Source organism: Microcebus murinus, chromosome 9 (assembly GCF_040939455.1).
Source record: "Microcebus murinus isolate Inina chromosome 9, M.murinus_Inina_mat1.0, whole genome shotgun sequence".
NCBI classification, from domain to species: domain Eukaryota; kingdom Metazoa; phylum Chordata; class Mammalia; order Primates; family Cheirogaleidae; genus Microcebus; species Microcebus murinus.
The window spans coordinates 100,886,463-100,908,436 of NC_134112.1; the positions used below are offsets into that span (position 1 = coordinate 100,886,463).

General features: G+C 47.3%; 1 protein-coding gene across 3 annotated transcripts in view; it reads left to right on the top strand.

Annotated features, from left to right (window-relative positions):
• The window catches only part of DPP6 (dipeptidyl peptidase like 6), an 827,489-nt gene that overhangs the window by 619,951 nt on the left and 185,564 nt on the right, over positions 1-21,974 (top strand). For all 3 annotated transcript variants that reach the window (XM_076006752.1, XM_012786244.2, XM_012786246.2), the window contains exon 7: positions 16,719-16,800. In XM_076006752.1, the coding sequence (XP_075862867.1) occupies positions 16,719-16,800 (82 nt within the window). The remainder of the gene's footprint in view (positions 1-16,718; positions 16,801-21,974) is intronic.

Genomic DNA, 21,974 nt, shown 5'->3' on the forward strand with positions numbered 1-21,974 from the left:
TTTCAAAAGACATTTATTTACATTTTTAAAAGGACAGAACACTCCATAGGGCCAGTTTACAAAATAAGCAGTAAGGATGTACATATTTTTGCAAGCACAGACGCTCAGGTATACTAATGACAGTCACAGGAGGATAATTGTTGTGAGCAGACAAACCACATTTGTAAAGAGATAAGTTAAAAAGCAAAATGCCCACCTTATCCACTCAGACACATACCCTGATCTCCTCTGGAGACACCCTCACAGATACACTCTGAATAAGCATTCCCAGGTTTCTAGGTGTTTCTTAATCCAGTTAACTGGACACCTAAAATTAAGTCCACAAATTCACCCTTTATCAACTTGGCACCCACACACGTCTCCTTGAACCATACTTATTATAATTTCCAGATAAAGACAATAATATCTAAATGATACTTCCACCTAACATGTGCAGCTAACAATGATCCACCTGTCCTGCCTACAACCAAAAGCTCACTCATCCTTTCCCCAGGACTCAGCTTTCAGGATTTCAACATATAGGATTTTAATCTTATGGGATTTTGATTTTAAGTGTTTTAGACTTTAGTTAGAGACTTTGATCTTTCAGGATTTTGAAATTTGGGATTATGACATTCAGGATTATGTCTTTGGGGATTATGCTTGGCACTGGGTAGGGATGGGGTTAGGATGTTCGAGAGTGTAGAAAACCTAAACCCTACCCCACTGTGATTGGTCTGTACAATAATAACACACTTCGAGCAGAAGAGGGATGTGATGAAAATGGTAGGCTTAAATTAGTTTTTTGCTTGTGTATAGTGTAGACTGAAGGAAAGGGATGATGAGAATCCTGGATTCAGTTAGGAGGCCAGGTAGGGGTGGGCGTGTGGATAATGCAGGCACAGGACATGGGGGAGCTCAATCCATGTAGAAACCACACTGATTGGGATTATGGGCTGCTGGTGTTTGCTTAGAAAATGAAGGCAGATTTCAAGTGTTTCCATTCGCTGTGCCGCTAATTAAATCTTTGGCAGCCTGTGTCCACCTGTGAATGGAACCTGGTGCATGAGTAGGTTCATAGTAGAGAGCTCAGGGGGGCAGTGATGAGCGTTCCCAGTGCCAGGGGTGGTGCCCCTGAGGCTTAGCGCATTCCTTTCCAGCCCCTCGTCCCCAGTGTGGGTGTCCAGGACCCCTGCTGCTGCACACACAAAGACACATTTTGGCTCTGAAGTGTGTACCTTGGGGAAGTACCATCATGAAGCCAGAATGCAGAAGAAAGAGATGTTCTTAGAATGCTATTTTATGCATCTACCATGGCATCAAAGAAGGAGAGTACCACTGTTATTTGGCATTCATGGATTTTCAGGACCGTGGACAGCTCACACATCTACCTGCAGGACTTGGTCTCAGCTGTTCTCCCCTTCCTTCTCCCTATCCCTCCTTTCCTCCTTCCCTCTCTCCTTCTCTTCTGCTGAAATCCAAACTCTTAGTGAGCATTTCCATGCTTTGCCATGACCCTAAAATATGGACGTTAGCATCAAAGAGATCTGGGAATATATTCCCAGTCAGCCTCCCGATCTGTGTGATCTTGCAGAAGTTACTCTGCTTCTCTGGGCACTACACTGACTCCATATAAAAAATGCCTACTCATAGGGTTTATGTGCAGTATATGTGAAATACTGGATGATAAGGAGATATTTTTTTTTAGGTGCCTGCTTTGGTGCATAGAAAGTACTACAGGCTCTATTCGTGGTGCACACCAAGACCTTCTATAATATGGCCAATCTGTTAAATCACCCTTCCCCGCAATTTCCCTACATTTTAGACAGAAAACAAATTTCCTTCTCAATGCTAATGCTGATCAGTTGTTAATGCTTCCTGGGGCTCTTAGTTTAAAAGTAGACTGACACCATGCCCCGGCTCTGCAGGAGTTATTTGCCTGCAGGCAGCAAGGGGAGAGAGACACCTGTGAGGCTTGTACTTGCCAACCAGCCTTCTAGGAATGGCAGCATCAGGCAGTGTGTCCAGTCGCTGTTCTGGGTGTGCACACCTTTGCTGGCTCCTCCCCACCACACACACACACACACACACACACACACACACACACACACACAACAGAAATTTCCCGTTCACTGTGCATCTTTTGCCCAAATCATTCCGATTCTTTAAGCACCAACTTTAAAACCTCTTCCTCTAAAAATCAATCCTCCTCCAACTCCGTGAACTCCGAGAGCAAACGTTACTTCTCATTCAACACTATAATTGATTCTTGTGTTAAATTGCTTCTTAATCTTCCCAATGTAATTTTTCTGAAGGGTCTGTTTAGGGCTGTTTTCAATATGCATTTATTACCTGACCTCTTACTCTCCATCATTCTAAGACGCCAGAGAGAGGATTCCAGTGGGTGAGGCTTTGACCGTGTCTGTAGCACCAGCAGCTGTGGCGCAGGACGACAGTTTGACTTTGTGCAGCAGCGATGGCGTGAGAGGCCCCACTGATGGGTCTTGTGCCCTGTCCCCTGCTGCAGCTCTCAGATGACAAGCCTGAAGCTCCATCAGCCACCTGCTAAGGGAGCTGGTGTCAACCGTTCTTTTGAATCACTTATTATCCCCAGCACTTTTTTAGCAAGTCTAAAAGATTTTCAAATAAATATTTTTAGAAACGAGGCAAAAAATGCTCATTTTATCAGGTTCCTTATTTATCCCAAACTATACATCCACGTCCCTTGTTCCTGCCCAAAGGCACTCATTTGGGAGGTTGGTTGAAAGTTGGAGGAAATGAGTTCAAGACCAGAGCCACATGGACCAGCAAGAACATGCACACCTGGGCCCCACCAGTGTGGAAAGGACTAGAGTCTCTAAGCAGCAAACCGGGGGACAGTTTAAAGTTCCTTAGATGAGTTTAGTGCCCAGCCGGGGCCCTGCAGCCCCCTCCCTGCCTACTGCACCGAAGGCAATGCCCAGCTTGTGCTGGAGCCGAGAAATAGCACTGCTACCTCTGGGAATGCCCCTGAGGTTTCTCCTGAAGCATTAATGTCCTTGTCCTCTCCACACTCAGGGAAACAGAGGTGGATCTCAGATTCGCAGTGTCCTTGGGGATTTACTGAACGGTACTCAGTGAAGGTGCTGTAGTACAAAGGCTGCCGTGAAGAGGTGAGACAGCCTGCTCTCTGCTGGTCCCAGGCGATCCCCATGAAGGGCTCCAGGAGGTTCAGGTTCATCCTGCTCCTGGGCCTCCCACACTCCGGTTTCCTCTAAAGCCCCACCCAGCAGGATCCGGTCTTCACGCAACTCGGACTCTTGCATTTGGGGATCGATCAGTGCTGCAGACAAACATGCCAGATGTTAACAGTCGCTGTGTCTGCACTGGGGAGGTTGTTGTTGTTATTTTTTAAATCTTGGCTGTTGATGGCTTTCTCATGTTGAGGAATCACAGGGTCAGTTTCAAGTCACACAGAATCAGAGGTGTGGGTGTTGAGTGTGCATGTCACCTGCGGAAGGTCTGTTTCCACCCTGGAGCAGCCCTCTTCTTGTTCACTGATCTTTGTGCACTGAGACCTGGCGGGCTGAGCCCCTGGGTGGCGGGGGCCAGCAAATGCGTGCGCTGTGCTGTGCATCCATCCTTGCCATATGAGCACCTGGCGTGTGCCAGGCACCGCACTGGGCATGGGGGTGGGCGGGGAAAGGCACACGTATCTCTGGCTGTCTGGTTTATTTCGTTTCGTTTTTGTGTCACTTCCTCTCTTCTCTATACTAGGACTGTCCCTAGCAGAGGGCAAGACACAAAGCCCCCCATGGTATTTACGTTAGGACCTCAAGGGCAGGCTTGACGTAGAAAGGGCATCACTCAAGGACAGCGGGTGGGTCCATCTGACCAGATGAGGGTGGGAAGAGCAAACACTGGCCACACAAGCGTGATTACAGGCTCACTGTGGTCCAACTTGCTTTTAATAAAATTCACATGTTAAAATGTATAGTTCAGTGAGTTTTGACAAATAGGTGCAGTCACACAAGCACCCCCACAGCCAAGGTAGAGGACATTCCCATCTGCCCAAAATACTCTGCCATGCCCCTCCCCACCCTGCAGCCACTGCCACGTCATCTGTCCACCAGTCTGCCTTTCCTGGACCGTCACGTTGTACGGTGTGTCGCCCTCTGCAGCCGGCAGTGCAATTGCTCTTGAGACCCACCCATGTTGCTGCTGGTGTCCACGTTCATTTTTGCTCACTCCTGAGGAAGGGTCATTGCATGGACATACCATATGTGTTTATTCAGCGTTTGATTGACATCTGCGTTGTTTCCAGTTTCGAGGCCAGTATGAATGACAGTGCTGTGAACGTTTACAGGCAGCTTTTCCCCTGGACATGTTTTCCTTTCACTTGGGGTGAATACCCAGAAGTAGAATTCCTGGGTCTTACAGTAAACATACATTCGGCTTGATGAGAAATTGCCAAACAGTCATCCAAAGTGGCTGGGCATTTGGAGCCCCAGCCCTCTTTTCTTAACTCACTGTGCGACAGGGCTAACTCTCCTGGCCCCTGTCCTCTGCCAGTCACCGTGCATGGCCGGTGGAATCTGCCACACACGGCTGTGGGGAGAAGCCTCTGGGGTCCCCACACAGATCTATGCCCCCGACGTGAGACACCAGCCCTCGTCTAACCTCCCCGGGCAGCCAGGGCCCCACGGAGGATGGTGCCTGGCCTGCGGGAGCAGCTGCCCGGCTGTGTGGTCGCTCATCCCCACAAGTGATCACTTTGCAGCCCTTTCTAAATGGCAGGTTAGCGGTGGGGCAGTCAGCCGTGGGGCCAGCTAGGACATGAGAGGCGGGAGGCAGCGCAGAAACTCCCTCGTGGGCTGATCTCGCCGTCGGGGCATGGACTCAGGAGTGGCTGGGAAAGCCCAGTCCCTGCCCGCTCGGTGAAGCCCTCCCTTCTGGACCAGATTGCGGAGCGGACGATTCCCTTTCAAGAACTGTCCCTCCTGGTTGTCCACCTAAGGAAGGGCAAAGGCAAGATCAGAGATGTGCACTGGGCGTGCCTATTGCTTCAAGGCTTCAAGAAAGAGCGTGGAGCCGCCCGCACCTGCACAGTCTGGTTTATCTACTGACAACTGGGTTCCCATCCAGGGCCAGCAAAAGCCATGAGGCAGTTTTTCTCGGGAGGACATTTTCGGTTTTTAAACCTTCATACCCACGCTTTTATTATAACTTGACAACAACACCGTGAGCAAGAGAGGTGGGCCGCATTGGGCCTCCCCGGGGTGCGCTGGTTTGCAAAGCACCACCAGTAACTGTATTTGGCTCTAAGTATTTCCAGAGCCACCCACTATGATGGTACAGAAGAGGATGAGCCGGGTGTTCCTTCACTGAGAAGGCCCGGTCTGGAGGAGAGGCCCGGAAAGCCCAACAGCACAGTGTTCGGAGGTGACGATGCGACTGTGTGCTAGGCCGAGGCTTTCAGGCTGCCCCAGCGGCAGCATGGCTGCAGGGAATCAGACATGCATGGGCAAGGCTGCCGTGCGCACTGCTGGCCGCAGCACTCAGGGTGAAAAGACGCCACATGGAGCTATGTTTCTGCTTGTCCAAACGAGAAATTCATTTCCCCCTAGCCCGCAGCTCTGTCTTTTCTACATCCAGCCAAATGGAGGAAGGTGGCCCAAGCTGGAGGGGAGGGTTAACCTTTTCATAACACAGGAAGTTTACAAAGGACAATCACGTTCCCAATTACTGATGTGAAGGTCAATTTTTTGCACCTCTCTGTACATCCTGTGAGTCACCTCACCATTGCCCAAAGGGAAGTGTCTACAGGCCTTTAGAAATGCTCACAGGGGTGCTTGTCAGGGCAGGGTGGACGTGCACACTCGCAACTTTCCAGGTGCCGGTACTGCACCAGGTACTCGGGCTACAGGGGGAAACCTCACTGATTCTCAAGGAATTTCCTGTGTGGCTGGAGAAACCACACTCATTAGAGAATGGCTTAATTGCCTTTGTCCTCCTATTGGACTATATCAGAACTGTGCCATGTTCTGTCCTGGAGTTAAAATATAATTTTAGTCAGTGTCTACGGCAGGTGAGGTTAAAGTTCACTCCCCAGTACCTACCTCTGCACCACACCTGGAGGAGACGCCCCTTCCCCAGGCTGAGCTACGCCCAGAGCGGTGCTGGAATGGTGATGCCCCCGCCCCACAGCTGGCACTGCAGGGTCCTGGCTGTGTCGGGTGTCACCCCGATGGGTGTGGCTGCAGAGAGGCTGTGGGCCTGAAATCAGTCTGTCCAGAAGGACCGGGCCTTCTCCCCAGATGGCGTCAGCAGCATCCATCACTCTCAGCCGGCTCCGGTCCCGGCCTTCCTGGTTTACAGACAGGCAGCCTAAAGGGAAAGACGGTACTAAACCGAAGGCCACAAAGGCGTCCCGGGCCAGTGTTACCCTCGGGCTCCGCCGGCCGGGGTCTGCGCGACTCCTGCAGCCCCAGCTGGTTTGAGGATTTTCTCCGGGAACTGGAAGCCTTTCCCAGGGCATCCTCACCCAAAGTAGTGTCTGAATAACAAGGTTGTTTCGGGCCCTTTCCTTAGATAGGATCAGTATGAAAGGTCTGACATGCCTCAGACATCCAAAGAAATGACACGGGGTCGCGGGGAAAGTCTGCAGTCAGTACAGCAGGAGATGGGTGACCAGGAAGCCATCCGAGAATGGGCGGTGGGATCTTACCATGGGAAGGGAGAGGGTCCTGCACGGCCTTCAGACACATCAGCGCGTGATCGTGTGCAGCGCCCGGCTGCTGGGGAAGGCGCAGCGGCCGAGACTTGGTATCTTCCCGGGTCCCGCTTTGCTCATTAGCTGCAGCATCTAAACTCCCCCAGAGAAACTTTTCTATCCCATTCACTGCTGTTGTGCTTTCTGGTGTATTGCTTTTCATTTCCTACCTGAGCTGCTAGAGATTTAGTGTTCCCTGTTTCTCTGCTTCCCTCTAGTTCCATGCGTTATCACCAGATTTGGGCTTTTTTGGGAGTGGGGGATCAATATACACAGTTAAATTGGTTTAAAATAATTCCATGGAGGGCCTCATTAGTGTCCTCAGATAATAGATGCAGCTCTCAGTGAGAAGGGAGCGTTCATCGGGGACCACAGTGACAGAGCCCAGCAGTGCTTCCCCCCTACATACGTGTGTGTCGAACACACTAGAACATGCGTGTGCATGCTGTCAGGTCCCCAGGCTGCACAGAGCTCCCATGTGCGCCCTGCATTCCCTCTGCTCATGCTGAGAGCCATGTCGTCAGTGGCAACTCATGGAGACTTGGGTGCTGCCTATTTATCTGGGTCAGTTCTCAGTCTCTGGTGTAATTTCCACACCACTTATGTTTACTGAAGCCACATCTCGAGTTAAGGGTTCAAGCAATTTGTTCTTGAGGCAAATGAGAGCAAATTCCTCCAAAGTCAGAGCTGATACCAGTGAATTGGTGGAGAAAGTACAAAGGCATCGAGGATATGACCCTCGAAGAGAGGGAGCCAGTGCCTTTCTGGACTGGCCACGTTCACATCCGTTCGTTTTTTTAAAGGACTTCTCCTTGTCTTTTCAAAGGAAGACCCCAGTGTCTCCTGCTCTCCAAGGCTGGGGTCTCACTGTGCTCCTGCCACACGCCAAAAACAAATATCTGACTTGCCTCCTGGCGTGAATTCCAGGGCAGCTTTCTCAAGTCCTCTTGCTCTGTAATGGGATTTTACTGAAGGGCAGGAACAGACAAGCCCTGGAAGTGATCAGAACTTGTTAGAATGCATGTGATGCCAGGCGAAACCTACGAGAGGGTACACAGGGGCACTCAGCATGTCTGCAGAGTTGCACGTCCATCCTCTCATTCCATTTCAGACATTCCATCACCCCCAAAATATGCTTCACACCCATCCCTGTCCCTCTCTTACTTCTCCCTTTCACACAGGGTTAGCGAGCCCTGGTCCTGGTACTGGGTGTGCAGTGACAAATAAGGTACAAACTCCCTTTTATTAAAAAGAAACCTTCCATTTCTGTAACTTGATTTAGTGCGGTTGGCCCTTCACATCCGTGGGTTCTGCATCTGTGGTTTCAACTAACCTCAGATCGAAAATATTTAGAAATAAAAAATGGACGGCTACGTCTGTACTGAACATGTGCAGAGTTTTAAAGTTGCCATTATTCCCTGAACAACACAGTGTAACAGCTATTTACGTTAGAATTACATTGTGTTAGGTATTGTAAGTGATCCCGAGATGGTTTAAAGTATACGGGAGGGCGTGCGCAGGTCACGTGCAAATACCGCACCATTTTACGTAAGGGTCTTGAGCACTTGTGGATTTTGGTATGTCAGGAGGGTCCCAGTACCCAGCCCACTGATACCGAGGGACAACTGTGCTTACATTTGTGATCAGGTACGGTAAAGAGTCCCTACGAGTTGGAGGTGGAATAGGCCACTGATATTTCAGAGCGGGCCCCACTGTCACTCATTTAGCGAGCAGAGCATCTCTGCCTGGAAATGTCTGCATCCAGATCTTTCACCAGGAGAGGAACCGCTGATACACCACAGAGTGTCAGAGACATTTTAGAATTGAAAATTGGGCATGTACTCAAACGTTGGCCTCTTGGGAAGTACACCTGTGAGGATTCTTGTCCTCAAAAATTTAATCATATAATTTAGGATATATACAAAAAATGGCAATATGAATCTCGAAGTGCAGCGTGAGCCTCACCCCTTGGTAAACAGAGGTTAGACCAGATCCCATTATTGATACATCCATCCACTGATTCCCTGCTCAGTTAGTATCTGTCGAGTGTCTGCCATGAGACAGGTACAGTTTCAGGACTGGGAGTGTATGTTACATTTTTATATTACCCACCAGGCTAAGCACGCAGGGAGATTCAGAAAACATATTATTTTACATTGAGGATTCTACTTTTTGATGTCTTTAGCCACAAAAGTTTAGGAGCCAGAAAAGCAATTTTTAGCTTTTTCTTTTTTCCTTCCAAATGCTGTTGTTGGGAAGCTTTTCAATCTCCCAGAATAGCTTAGGAAGATAAATGAGTAAACTTTGCTGCACTAATTTACTCTTCAGAATTCAACATGATTTATACCCTGTTTTGTTTATTGCTCAAATAAGCAAAATCGGAATGGATTGCATGATTATTTTGAGATATAGCAAGTCCAGATCATTTTATTCTTCCTCCATCATTTTTTTTCTTTTTACTAATCCATCTCCACCCTGGAGATGATTCATCTCAGAACCTGCCACGGATTCTTTAAAATAAATGAATAAATAAAAAGGAAGAAAAAGAAATAGGGGAAGGCCACTTCAAATAAATCCTCAAATAAATCCGCACATACCTTCATGCGTCCCCCTTCTCCTCCCACCTGCTGTCTCACACTCACACCCCGGGGATTTCGGAACCATCCAGTTCTCCGTGGAAAGTCATCCCAGCTGCACCGCGCTAGGGCAAGATGGTAGTAACTTGGGAAACTGAGGGCAGAGGAAGAGGGACAATCTCTGTGCTTTCGCCCAGTTTTTTCTGTAAACTTAAAACTGCTTTAAAAAATAAAGCTTATTAATTAAAAAAAATAATAATAAAAGTTTACCAAGAAGGTAAGTGGAAAGGAAAGGATTTGATTCTAGGCTGGAATGGCAAGGAAGGCAGAGAAGGAGGCGCTGGCTTAGACAGGGAGGGGCGCCTGGTCCCCTGAGACCAAGCGGGGGAGGAGGGACGGGCACCCCAGTGTGACAGGACAAGGAGTGCGTCTTCCGGCAGTGACACAGGTTGCCTGGGGCCAGCTAGGTCCTCGCAGAAGCAAAGGCTGGGTGTGCAGCGTCGGAGTGATGGCCGTGGAGGCAGAAGCGGAACAAGCAGGCTGGGCAGGGGGCCTCAGGCCACGCCAGACTGACCCCCAGCCGCGCTGTGCTACCTGACAAGGAGCTCAGGTCACGCCCTGCTGAGAGAGGAGCCTGTGCTGGCGGACGTGTAGCAGTCCTACTATGGATGGATGAACAGCAAGTTCTTCCTGAGAGAGCCCGGTGCCCGCGTCTGCCCCATGCCTTATCATCGCTTAGAGCCAGGGGCGGTAGTTGTGAGAGGGGCATGAAGAGAGCAGGAAGGACCAGAGTTACCGCTGAGAGCATGTGACCAGGGGTAGTTGTAACGACGGGCATGGTTAGAAGCCAGCTGAGGTTAGAGACATTGCACTTGGCCTCGTGCCTTTCTCTGGCCACTCTTCGTGGTCAAGGTGCTGCTGTCGAGGAGGTGCATTCGGCATGAGGCCAGGCTGGGCGTGTGCTGGGCTGGGGCAGGGAAGGGCAGTGCCAGGGGGTTGGGGCGGAGCACAAGTGGTCAAGCGGCTCCTTGGAGAAGGAACTCCACAGTAGAGGGGACGTCGGCAGAGATCGCCCTAAAATCCTCTTTCCCCTTGAGAGCAAAAGAATCCCGTACTATCAGATTCCACAATGAAAATATATTAATAGATTCATTTCGTAGAAACAGATGTGGAGAATATGACTGAGCACTGAGACCCTGAGCCCAGTCTCCCACTGACACCGGGATTTAGGCCACTCGTTTTGCTCCTGAGTTCCACAGAGTAAGCTCGTCCTTATACCTGACATATGGGACTTCTAAAAAAAAATTAAAAGTGATTATAACAACATTTTATCAGTATTCAACCAGTTGGTCCTACTAATTAAATGACGGTTAAGGGGACACACACATACATCTATACATCCACACGCGTGTGCTGCGTGTGTTACACTGTGCGGCTGGATTCAGTACTTCCCAGGGCATCCGTCAATAAACCAGCGTCTGTCGCGTATCTGCTGGGTGAGCTCCTTGCTGCCTGTCTCGACATGCAGTGTTGAGTCCAGCCCTGTGAGTCAGGCATTACTGCCCTCGCTTCACACACAAGGAAACAAACCTGGGTTAAGGCACTCTGTGGCCCCAGGCCCTGGCTGGTTCATGGCAGAATTCAGAATTAAATTTACAGCTTCTTGGGATTCTTCCCATCACTTCACAGCTTCCTCCCCTGAGGGACACCTGTGTGTTCTTTCAGGGAGATTGGGGCCGCTCTGGCGGGAGCTCCCGGCCTTCTTGGAGTCGTTTGTTTGACTCGCAGAGACAGAGATTGAGAGGGGGAGAGATTCCCAGCAAAAAGGAAATAACTGCCTCTGTTGAGGATGTTAGAGTTTAGAGAGTTTATTTATCATTATTATTTTTTTTTGAGACAGAGTCTTGCTTTGTTGCCCAGGCTAGAGTGAGTGCTGTGGCGTCAGCCTAGCTCACAGCAACCTCAATCTCCTGGGCTCAAGCGATCCTGCTGCCTCAGCCTCCCAAGTAGCTGGGACTACAGGCATGCGCCACCATGCCCAGCTAATTTTTTCTATATATATTAGTTGGCCAATTAATTTCTTTCTATTTATAGTAGAGACAGGGTCTCACTCTTGCTCAGGCTCGTTTCGAACTCCCGAACTCGAGCAATCCACCCGCCTCGGCCTCCCAGAGTGCTAGGATTACAGGCGTAGAGAGTTTATCATAGAGTTGTTTCTCTTGATTTCCAGACCATCTGCAGGAGAAAGGGAGCCATCGTTCCCATTCTCCAGGAGAAACCAAGGCCCAGAGGGTTGCAGGGCCGTGTGATCTGGCTGTCATAAACTTGGAGCTAGAATGCCAGCCCTTTGATTTCCAGTCTGTGGCTCTTCCCATTGCTGCCACACACCATGGAAACCCCTCTGCTGCATTGGGGGTGTGCTTCAGCTTTAGGGAAGAGGAAATTTTGCTGCGCACAGATGAGCAGAGGTGGTGGCATTGGAATCCATCTGTCACCATGGCGGCCTGGCCCTGGCGCTCATGCAGCTTGTGGGGCGCGTCATCCACTCGAGGGCCGTTTCCAGTTAGCGGTCACGGGAATTTGCATGTGTCAGGCTGAAGAGAGGCTAATCCCCCGCCGTTTTGGAATATCTTAGACACCTATTGGAAATCACGATCTAATAAAGCGAATTTCAGTATTAAGGGTATGGAGTTTAAGGACTTCTTTCTGATCTTCTGTTCTGTCTTCTGTGCTCAGAAAGTTCCAAATAAACCTAGGCCCAGTGAATTTGTTAGGTTTCTCTCTAAATTTGCAAGAGGACCCTTGCTGAGTGCCACCTCCACAGCCCGTACACGTTTTACTCCTTTGTGTGTTTATTCAGATGCACGTATTGAGTGCCCGTGCTGTGCTAGATATGGAAGTAATATTTTTTAAAGTTCCTAAAATCAAGATCACTGTATGTTGGGAAGGAAATTATCTAAATTTTCATCCCTGTCTATGATGGTTTTTATAACCAATGAGGCATAAAGCTATAAAATTCTTTTTAACTTTGTATTTTTAACAATTTTAAACTTAAATAAAAGTTGTGAAAAAAATCACTTATATTCCTCATGCCGTGTCTCCTAATGTTAGCATACTCTATAACCTCAGGATAATGATCAGGAACAGGAAATGAACATTGGCACCATATTAACTGATCTACAGACCTTACTTGAATCCTACCAGATTTTCTGCAGTGTCACTTCTGTGTCCGAGGACTGCACGTTACTTGTAGGGTTCTTTCTCCTTAGCACGCTCCAGTCTGTAGATTTCCTCAATCTTGACTTGTGTTTCATGACCTCACACTTTCGAAGTTATTTTTGTGTGGTGTCCCTAAATTTGGGTTTTTTCCAATGTCTTCTCATGATTATGCATGTTTGCTAAAAACACCACATCAGTGATGATTTTTCCTTCCCAGCGCATCATTTCAAAAGGCTGTTGATGGGTCTCATTCCAGTGACGTTGACCTCGATCACCCGTTAACTTGCTGTCTGCCAGGTTTTGCCACTGTGAAGTTGCCATCATTCCCTTTGTAGTTGCTAAGGATCGTAGGCAAGATGTTTCGAGACAGCACAAATCCTGTTTCTTTTCAAACTTTCACTCACTGATTTCATCATCTGCCAGTGGATCTTGTCTGCAACATTTATTACTGTGGTGTTACCTAAAGGTAATCCTATTTTCTTCCTTCCTTCTGCATTTATTAACTGGAATTCTATTGTGAAGTTCCTCGTAGTAATAATGTAGAAGGAATGTTTATTTAATTGATTTGCTTTATTTGATTATTATATTAGTGCAGGCTCATGGATATTTATTTTATTTGATGGGTTAATCCAATACTGTCATTAATTTTTATGTTGTTAAAATTATTCTGGTGTTGGTCATTAAGAACTCCTTTAGGTTAGGTTCTCTGTTCTTTCAAAAAGCATCCATCTTTTTTTTTTTTAGTATTCCATTACTTTTTGGCCCCACAAGATGTTCCAGGCTCATCTTGTGTCTTCCCTGCCCCAGCCTGCATACAGTCACCTCTCCTAGGAGACCCGTTTCCTCGTATCGAACAATGGTGTTTAGAGACCAAGATCTGGACGCCGACAGTGCTCATTGCTACTGGGTGTCCACTGTTTCCAGGCCCTCTCGGTGGACTGATCTATGTACATGTATTAATATGTACATGCATTAACATATGTACATATGTTAATACATGTACATGTAGTACATGTATTAATATATACATGCCTATATGTGTATTAAACACCACGAGTGTACACTGATGCCTCTGAGTTCCATCTAACTTCACACAGTTTATTTTAGCTCTCCCTTTTTCCCTATAACTTTCTTCTCCAGCAATATTTTAGCTCTCCCCTTTTCCCTCTAACTTTCTTCTCCAGCAACGAAAAACCTGGCTCTCGTTGTCTCTCATATATTAACATGTTTGCATATTTGTTCAATTCTAATAAACATATAGTTTCAGAATTGATCCTCCAAACCCTTGTGAGAAACACAGTTACTCCCTGAATTACAGCATTTATTTATAGTTCTTTTTAGCTTTACAGTATCCAGTCAAAATATTACTCCCCAAGTTACTGATGGTCAGTTATTTCCTTCCCCACCCCCTTCAGAGTGGTTTTGTATTTCGTTTGTGATAACGTTTTGTTCTTTTCTTGGTGTTTCTCTTTCACTTTGGGTTCCTCATCATCCTGGCTGTTTTTAATTATTGTTTTATGTTGGAAGTATGTGAAGCCCTAAGGCTTGGTATTGTATAAAAATTATACTCGGAGAAACGTCACTTCTTCCTCATCATCCCAGCAACCCTGTTCCCGATCATTCCTTCTTTCCATCCTTTTCTACCCAGCCCCATCTGGCTTCTGCTTTCTGCTTCCTGTATTCCATTTTGCACAAATGACTTGAAAGATGTATATTTTCTTATATCTCTTCCTTATATGATAGGTAGCACTATACATACTCTTTTGGGCTTTGTGTAACTTCTTCATGGCAGTCACTCCGTATCAGTTTATGGAGATCTTCATTCTTTTGTACACCTGTGCCATACTTCATTGTATGGAGGTACCATAGTTTGGGGGGAGGTTAAAATTAAAATACAATAATTATATATATTTATGGGATATAGTGTGACATTTCAATGTATGTATACATTATGAAATGATTAAATTAAGCTAATGAACATGTCCATTACCTTAGATACTTACCTTACTAAGTTGTGGTGCAACATTTAAAATCTATCCTCTTAGCAATTTTGAAATATACATTACATTATTATTAACTATAGTCACCATACTTTGAAGTAGTCCTGAAGAGCCTATTCCTCTTGTCCAACTGAAACGTCATACCGTTTGATCAGCATCACTCTATCCCTCCCACCCCCAGCCTCAGGAAACCACCTTTTAGCTCTCTGCTTAATACTATCCAACCTTAAAGAAGAAGGATGAACCATAGTTTATTCAGCCACATATTATTACCAATATTTTATAATTACAAATAAAGCTGCAACGGATATAAGCTTTTGCACAAGGTATTTTTGTGTTGTTGGTGGAGAATCTTCCAGATTTCCTAGAAGTGATGTTGCTAGGTTAAAAGTTAAGTATGTATTTTATTACATATTGCCAAATTTCCCCCTTAAATGATCATACCAGTCTGCATCCCCGGCAGCAAAATACGAGAGCGCCTGTTTCCCTACAGCTTCACCAGCACCACGTGTTGTACTTCTCTTTCTGTTTCGGCCAGTCTCATAGGTGAGAAATGGCATCTCAGTATAGTTTCCATCTCTATTTCTCTAATTTCATGTGCATTTGAGTGCTTTTTAAATATGTTTTGGGGTCCTATTTATGTCTTTCTTGTGAATTGTCTGTTTACATGTTTTTCTCATGTTTCTATTGTTTTTCTGGTCTTTTGTAATCTCAAAGTTTTTAGAGTCCTTCATATGTTAGGAATACTATCAGTTCATCCATGGCATATGTTATGAATATTTTCTCCCAGTTTGTCAGTTGTCTTTTGTTCATGATGTTTTTGCCAGGCAAAAGTTTTATGTTTTCTGTGTAGTCAAATTTATTCACCTTATATTTTATGGCTTCTGGATTTTAAGTCTTTCTCTGCCCCAAGGGTCAAAGCAAATTCACCCATGTTTATGAAAATACTTGGAAACATTCAAAACCAATGGTAAAATTTATTAAAAATTCATCTGGAACCTGCGATGTTAAGATTCCCTTATATCTTCTGCGTGCCTGGGCAGCTGCCTTCCTCGTGATTCCAAATAATCTCTGTCTTCCTTTAATTGACATCACGACATTCCATCTCCAGGCCTCTGGGCTTCTCTAAGCCCAAGCACTGCATCTAAATCTACCCTGGACAGTGTAGACTGCCACCCTCCTGAGCTCTTTTCACTCTAAACATGTTCCCTGTTTTTTTTTCCTGGTAGCATTGTTCAGTAATTACTTTAGAATTTTCCCCCGACTCAAGCCCTGCCCCAGCAGAACACAGGTGCCATTCCTCGTGCGGAATGGCACCGTCCAAAAGAATAAGAAAACCAATATTTTCCTGTGTCGGAGATGGCTGTGGCTGTAAAACATACTGAAACATTTAAGATGTTTAGAAGTGTTAGTTTTCTCATGTTTTCATCTTGCTCACCATGCCCTTTTATGCACTGTGACCTTTATGTACTTAGACAAGGTTTTGTTTTTATGGTATTTTGTATTATCCATACATTAAGGATGAAAAATATAAGTGATGTTTCAAAGGAAAGAAATCTTTCAATTTACCCCTTCCCTTGTTCTCTGACTTTCTCTCCCTCTCTTTCCCTCTGTCTGTCTCCCTCCCTCTCTCTCTCTCTCTCTCTCTCTCTCTCTCTCTCTCTCTCTCTCTCTCTCTCTCTCTCTGGCTCTCTCTCTCTTTCTCCACTTGGATTTATCAACACAAACCAAAGGGTTCATCTGTCCCAAGGCCACTGGTTCTGGAAGGTCATAATGGCCTGGCATTGTGCTTAGGAAAAAACTGTCTTCTAGGAGAACCAAAGATGGAGATATAAATTGTTGGATTTATTACTGCATGGCTATGCATTTTAATTTTTAATTTTGACTATTCTTGGTATTTTAAAAATTTATCTATAGACCTCTCTGCATGTTCTCTCTTGATGAATATTTACCGTTTGGGTTAAGCAGTGATGGACCTATTTCAGCATCATATAAATAAATTATACACATCTAAAGGAATCTGATGCAGACTGAATGAGACATGTTGTTTAATATCACAGGAGGCAAGCTCCTGAAATTGATGCCCTGGAAGGAGAAAGGAGTAAGCTATAGGTTGAGGATAAAATTCTTAAATCTGAATTTTTGGTTCCTAACATTTTGCCTTGTTTTTGTTTGTTTGTTCACTTTTTTTAGGGATCCTCAAAGTCTGGACCCTCCAGAAGTCAGCAACGCAAAGCTCCAGTATGCAGGGTGGGGCCCCAAAGGCCAGCAGCTGGTAAGCAGTCAAGCCCCGTGACCTTGCTTTGACTTTGACGGCGTTTGTATCTTCAGGCTGAGTGTGGGGGTGTGTGTGTGTGTGTGAGTTAAATTTGGAATAAGTACACTGGGGTATGTGAATATGTAAAATGGCCATTTCTTTTTAGACGGCAAATTATCATAAAATTGGAACAGCAAGTGCCTTGGTCCCCGTATCTGATATTCTCGTGGTGGTACCTACTTATAGCTGTATGTAGACTCAGATGGACAGTGCCCTAAGGAGATGGGGAGTGTCAGAACCGTGGAGTCACCGAGACTTGCTCTCGGAGCTCAGACTCCCTGCGGTTTGCTGGCCAGCACGGAGCCAGGCCGGTCGCCTCCACATGCAACATTTGCTGTGGCTGCCTCGGCCGTCTCGGTTTCAAATCAGTTGTCGTCATGGATTCTCACTCCAGCTGGCCACACGGAGTCCTTTCTGTGAGTGGCGGGGACCGAGCCGGGAGAGGCTGTGAACAGCGGTGCTGGACCAGGGCTCTGAAGCCGGGAGCTTGCGCCCTGCTGCCCGGTGGCTGCAGCAGCCCCAGCTTCCCAGGGAAGGATTTGGGTAGCGTGATCTCTGGGGTTTGCCCCAGCTCTAGCAGCACATTTGCCCAAAACCTGGTGATATTCATCAGTCCTGTTTAGCTTTTGTTCACAAGATCGTGTTGCCCCTCGCAGAAAGTCCTCTGGCTTGAAGATCAGAGAAGGGGGCTGCCATGTGCTGGTCACCATTTTCTTCTGCATCTTCAAGCTGCTTACCTAAACCTGCACTCCTAAATCTTTCTTTTCCAAAAATGGCAATGAAAATGATCATGTTTAAAAGCTGGGATAGGATTGTATTGGATAGACCGTCTACTGTCACATGAATGAAAATAGTCTTGTATCTCCCCTCAGCACGATTATATTTTCTTGGTTGCATATTAATTCCATTGCCTCAAATTGGTTTAAAAAAAAATAAAAAAACAGGAGTATATAGGCCACAAAACTATTTTAGCTAATACTAAAGTGTCTGTAATGCTACAGACTGATTGTAGAGATTTCGAAAAGCACATAGAACTAATCAAAATCCCAGTGTGACAGGAGGAAGTGAGGAAGTTGGGAGCTGACTTTGGCAGAGAGACACCAATCCATCAACTCAACCACAGCGAAGAGATAAAATTCATCTTCCCTCAAAGATGACTTTTACACGAGAAAAAATATGCAATTTAGTAGGAGATTGTAGAAGACCTGAGTGTTCAAGAATGTCTGCGATTGAAGAGGTTTCCAACATCCATAAAATCCTCCCATGAAACTGACCACCGCACACCTACAGGGCACCCTCCCTGCCCCCCACCGATGACCGTATCCCAGTGCCCCATGACACACTCCCACCACCTGGGAACGGGGATGGGGCCACTCAGTGTAGCCTTACTCAGTGGTCATTGTCCAGCTGTTTGGTGGTCAGCAGGAAATGGACATCATAATGTGACCCCGTGTGAAGGTCTCTTTCTACCATGCCTGCTGGCTCCTCCCCTGTCATCCCGTGAGTATCCTTAAGCGTGCAGATTTGTGCCTCACCATCTGCCTGTGGAGCTAGGCCGGGCGCTGTAGCAGAGCTAGCACCCACAGCCCTGCCTTCGGGGAAGGCTTGCAGCACACAAATGCAAAGGGAGAATTTGCAGTGCGTATGTGTGTGCCTGCACACACAGGCATGGTCGTGCACACTTTAGAATTAAGTCTAGCATGGTCCTCTTCCTCTTGGACAACTGACTTTACTCCCATGTCATGCTCCCTTGGGGACAGGGATAGGAACAGGTGATTATAGAAGTTATCATGTTTCGTCTCTTAAAGAAGAGGTAGCAACATAACAAAGTGTCAGCTTCTCAGAGAAAGCTTCCTGACACGTCCCCTCCGACACACATGCTCTGTTAGGCAGCTGCGGGGGCTTCCAGGTCTCCCTCACATAGGATTCCTCCCTGCCTGGGGCAGGTCTCTCTCCTTGCTCAGGGGGCCTTTTCGTCTAATCGGTCAGTCTCTTTCATCTCTGTGTTCTATAGCAGCTAGCACAATGCCTGGTGCTCGGTAAATATTTGTTGAGGTAAGAAATGAATGCATAAACAGATTAGTCAATTAGTTAATATATTCTTGAGGTCCCAGAGCACTTAAGCATGAACTAATTGCATGGGAGGAAACAGCCGGAATCTGTGTATGTGTTCTAGGAGAGTGCTAGAGGTGAGGGGAATTCAACTTCCCTTCTGCTTCAGGGAAGTGAATGTTCAGTTAAGTTTCAGTTGCTAATACTTGGGCTTAGTACCAGAGGTGCTAATATGTTTGTGGAACGTTTGAGTTTTTAATCTTACGTGAACTTTGGGATTTTTATTATGCCTCCTTGTGCTGGACACAGAGGTGGTATAGCTCATTGCTGAGAGCGTGCCCTGTGTGTGGCGCAGGGCCGACGTGCTCTGTGGGGGTCAGATGGTACAGTTTGGGCTCTGCAGGCCACGTGGTCTCCGTCACAGCTACTCGTCTTTGCTGCCGCAGCACAAACGCAACTGAAGACAATGTAGAAACGGTGGGCACGGCTGTGTTCCAGTACCCTTTATTTACCAGCCCCGGTGGCGTGGCCTGTGGGCTGTAGTTTGCTGATCCTGTTACAGGGGATTCTGTGCTCGCTTGGTTGTCCTTCATCGGGGAGGCCTGGCCCCAGGACCACCGTCTGACCACAGGCACTCCCCCCGCCCGCTCTGTCTGCAGAGGGAGCCCGCAAGCCTGGAGCGGGCCGTGCAGACGCTAGCCTGGTAAGTGACGGCACGCCGCAACAAATCCCTCGCTGCCATTTTATTTTAAAAAGTAAACATTGGTCCCTAAAGTAAACCTGCTCTAATTATAATGAGTCAGACTGAAGTGAGCAATTCTCCCTGGGGAGCGGAGAACACAGCTGCAGTCAGAGCTCCCCAGAGAGCTTCCTGGGCGCCAGACCTCCCGTGCTGAGTGACTGCAGTGACGCGGGTCGCAGGAGGACGGTGCGGGGCACCCCGAGTGGGGCCAGGGTGTTCCTTCCAGTGCTCCTGTGTGGTTTCCAGTTGGTGTCTCCACCAGGTAGGGTAGGTCGTCGCAGATCTTCAGATCATCTCCCCCGTGCAGCGTGGCAGGAGAGGGGGAAGCGTGAGGCTGGACGTCCCTTATCCGCCGGAATCCGCTCGTGGTGGCACTGGTCATGGCTGTGGTTGTTCACGGCGGATGACCAGATTGTTTCCAGAATGTTTGCTGGAAGCCCAGAACATGAACTAGAAAGTGCATTTGGCCAGATTAAATAGGATTAAGTGAGAAAATACATGTAAAATGTTTAACACGGTGTCCCTCCTCTGCCCTTCCCGCCAAACGGTAGTGACCCGTAAACAGAAAGATTCACTTCCCAAGCACATGTTATTTCACATTCTTTGTACTGCGCCCCTACCCGGTGGATACCCGGATATCCTCATCGGGTGGATCTCTGCCCAAGCCGAGAGCTCCTCTAAGTCAGTTTCCTTTCTTTGATCTTTTCTGGAAGTCCTGCTCCCCATGTTTGTCCATTTATGTGAGGTTTTGTCTCTGCTAACCTAGAGTACAACTAAATTGTCCGGTTTAGAAATACCCATTTATTTCCTTATATGTCCATCTGTTAGAAACATTTCATAAAAACACACAAATTTTGAGGGCAACTGCAGTCTCTGTTCTTAAGACACACACTTGGAGTTAAAACTCATTCACTTCAGGGCGCATTAGTAAGTTAATGTGCAAGCTTGGGGAACCTGTGTGAATTTGTTGCATAATAATATTTTCCTTTGGAAACAAGTGCTGTGGAAATTTTTGCAAACAAGACTGCACAGCATTAGACACCATTAGGAATTCAAGGCTGGAATCTCTGCCGGCACACTCGGAAGATCGGAGACAAAGAGAACGGGTCTCTCTTTGGTTGGCTCGCGACCACGATGGTGACAAATGAACAGCTTTGAAGGGCTATTTAATAAGTCCGTTGGGAAATCGTCAATGCGGAGACAGCTCCGGAATGTGACAGATGAAGAGCAAGTGGAGTATTAGCCGGGAAACCTGCGGGGCTGGGGCTGGGCTGGAGCCGTCCTGGGGGGACGGCGCTCCCAGAGGAGCGGGCGGGGTGAACCGAGTTCTCACTGCTGTGCTTTCCCGCCCACAGACGGGGCCCACTCCCTGCTCAGGGCTGTGGGTGACCACCAGTGAGCGACTGTCCTGTGTCTCCCCAGGGACAGGAGAACAAAATTATGTGCACTTGCCAAAGTGGGAGGATTTAAGCTAAGCTTTATGAAGAACAGCCTTAATTACATGGCTTTTTAGACCCCAGAGTAGTTTTCCACAGAAGGTCACAGAATAATTCATCAGGGAGAGTCAAGGAATCTTCGTTTAAATTGCTTTTTTAAAAAAAATAAACAAATAAATGGTTAAGATGGCAACTCCCCTGACAAGGTCTTGGGGGGCAGGTCGACCAGACACCCAAAGATGCTCCCAGCCCCTGGAGCTCCTCGGAATGATGGATGTGACCCATGACATGCCAGCTGAACATGACAGGCCCTGATAGCCAGTCCTTTCGTGATGCACGTTGCTGCCCTTCATGATGCATGTTGCTGCCCTTCAGTTTTATCTACCCGTTTGTTTTCTGTTTGAATCAATTCTCACTGAACATGCCATGTGTTCTGGGCACTCTGGTGGGTCCTGGAGACCCCGGAGGCAGACGTGGTCTCCTTCCTCACTGGCTTCACGCTGATGGCAGGTCCACCTGTTCACGCACCGACTCACTCTCGCCAACCACGACTGCTTGCTGTTGCCTTGCTTTCTTGCAGGGTCACCCTCAGAACTGTCCCCAAGTCTCCCAACTGTCATCTCCACCCACACTGTCCCAGCTTCTGTGTCCTCTCTACAGCAGGGGGAGACAGGAGAAGGGTCACTGCCCTATGATGTTCTTGACAACAAGACGATGTTCTTGTCTTAACCAAGACCCTTGGATCCTTGAGTCTCGACAAAATGATGCCACCGGGAGCAAAGCCCTGAGGTCAGGTCACCTAAGCGGTCGTCCCCAGACTGCTTGACACACAGCGTGTTGGAACGATTCAGCTGTCAGCAAAACGTCTCACCTGACCCTGGAGCCCGGCCTCCCTTGGAGGA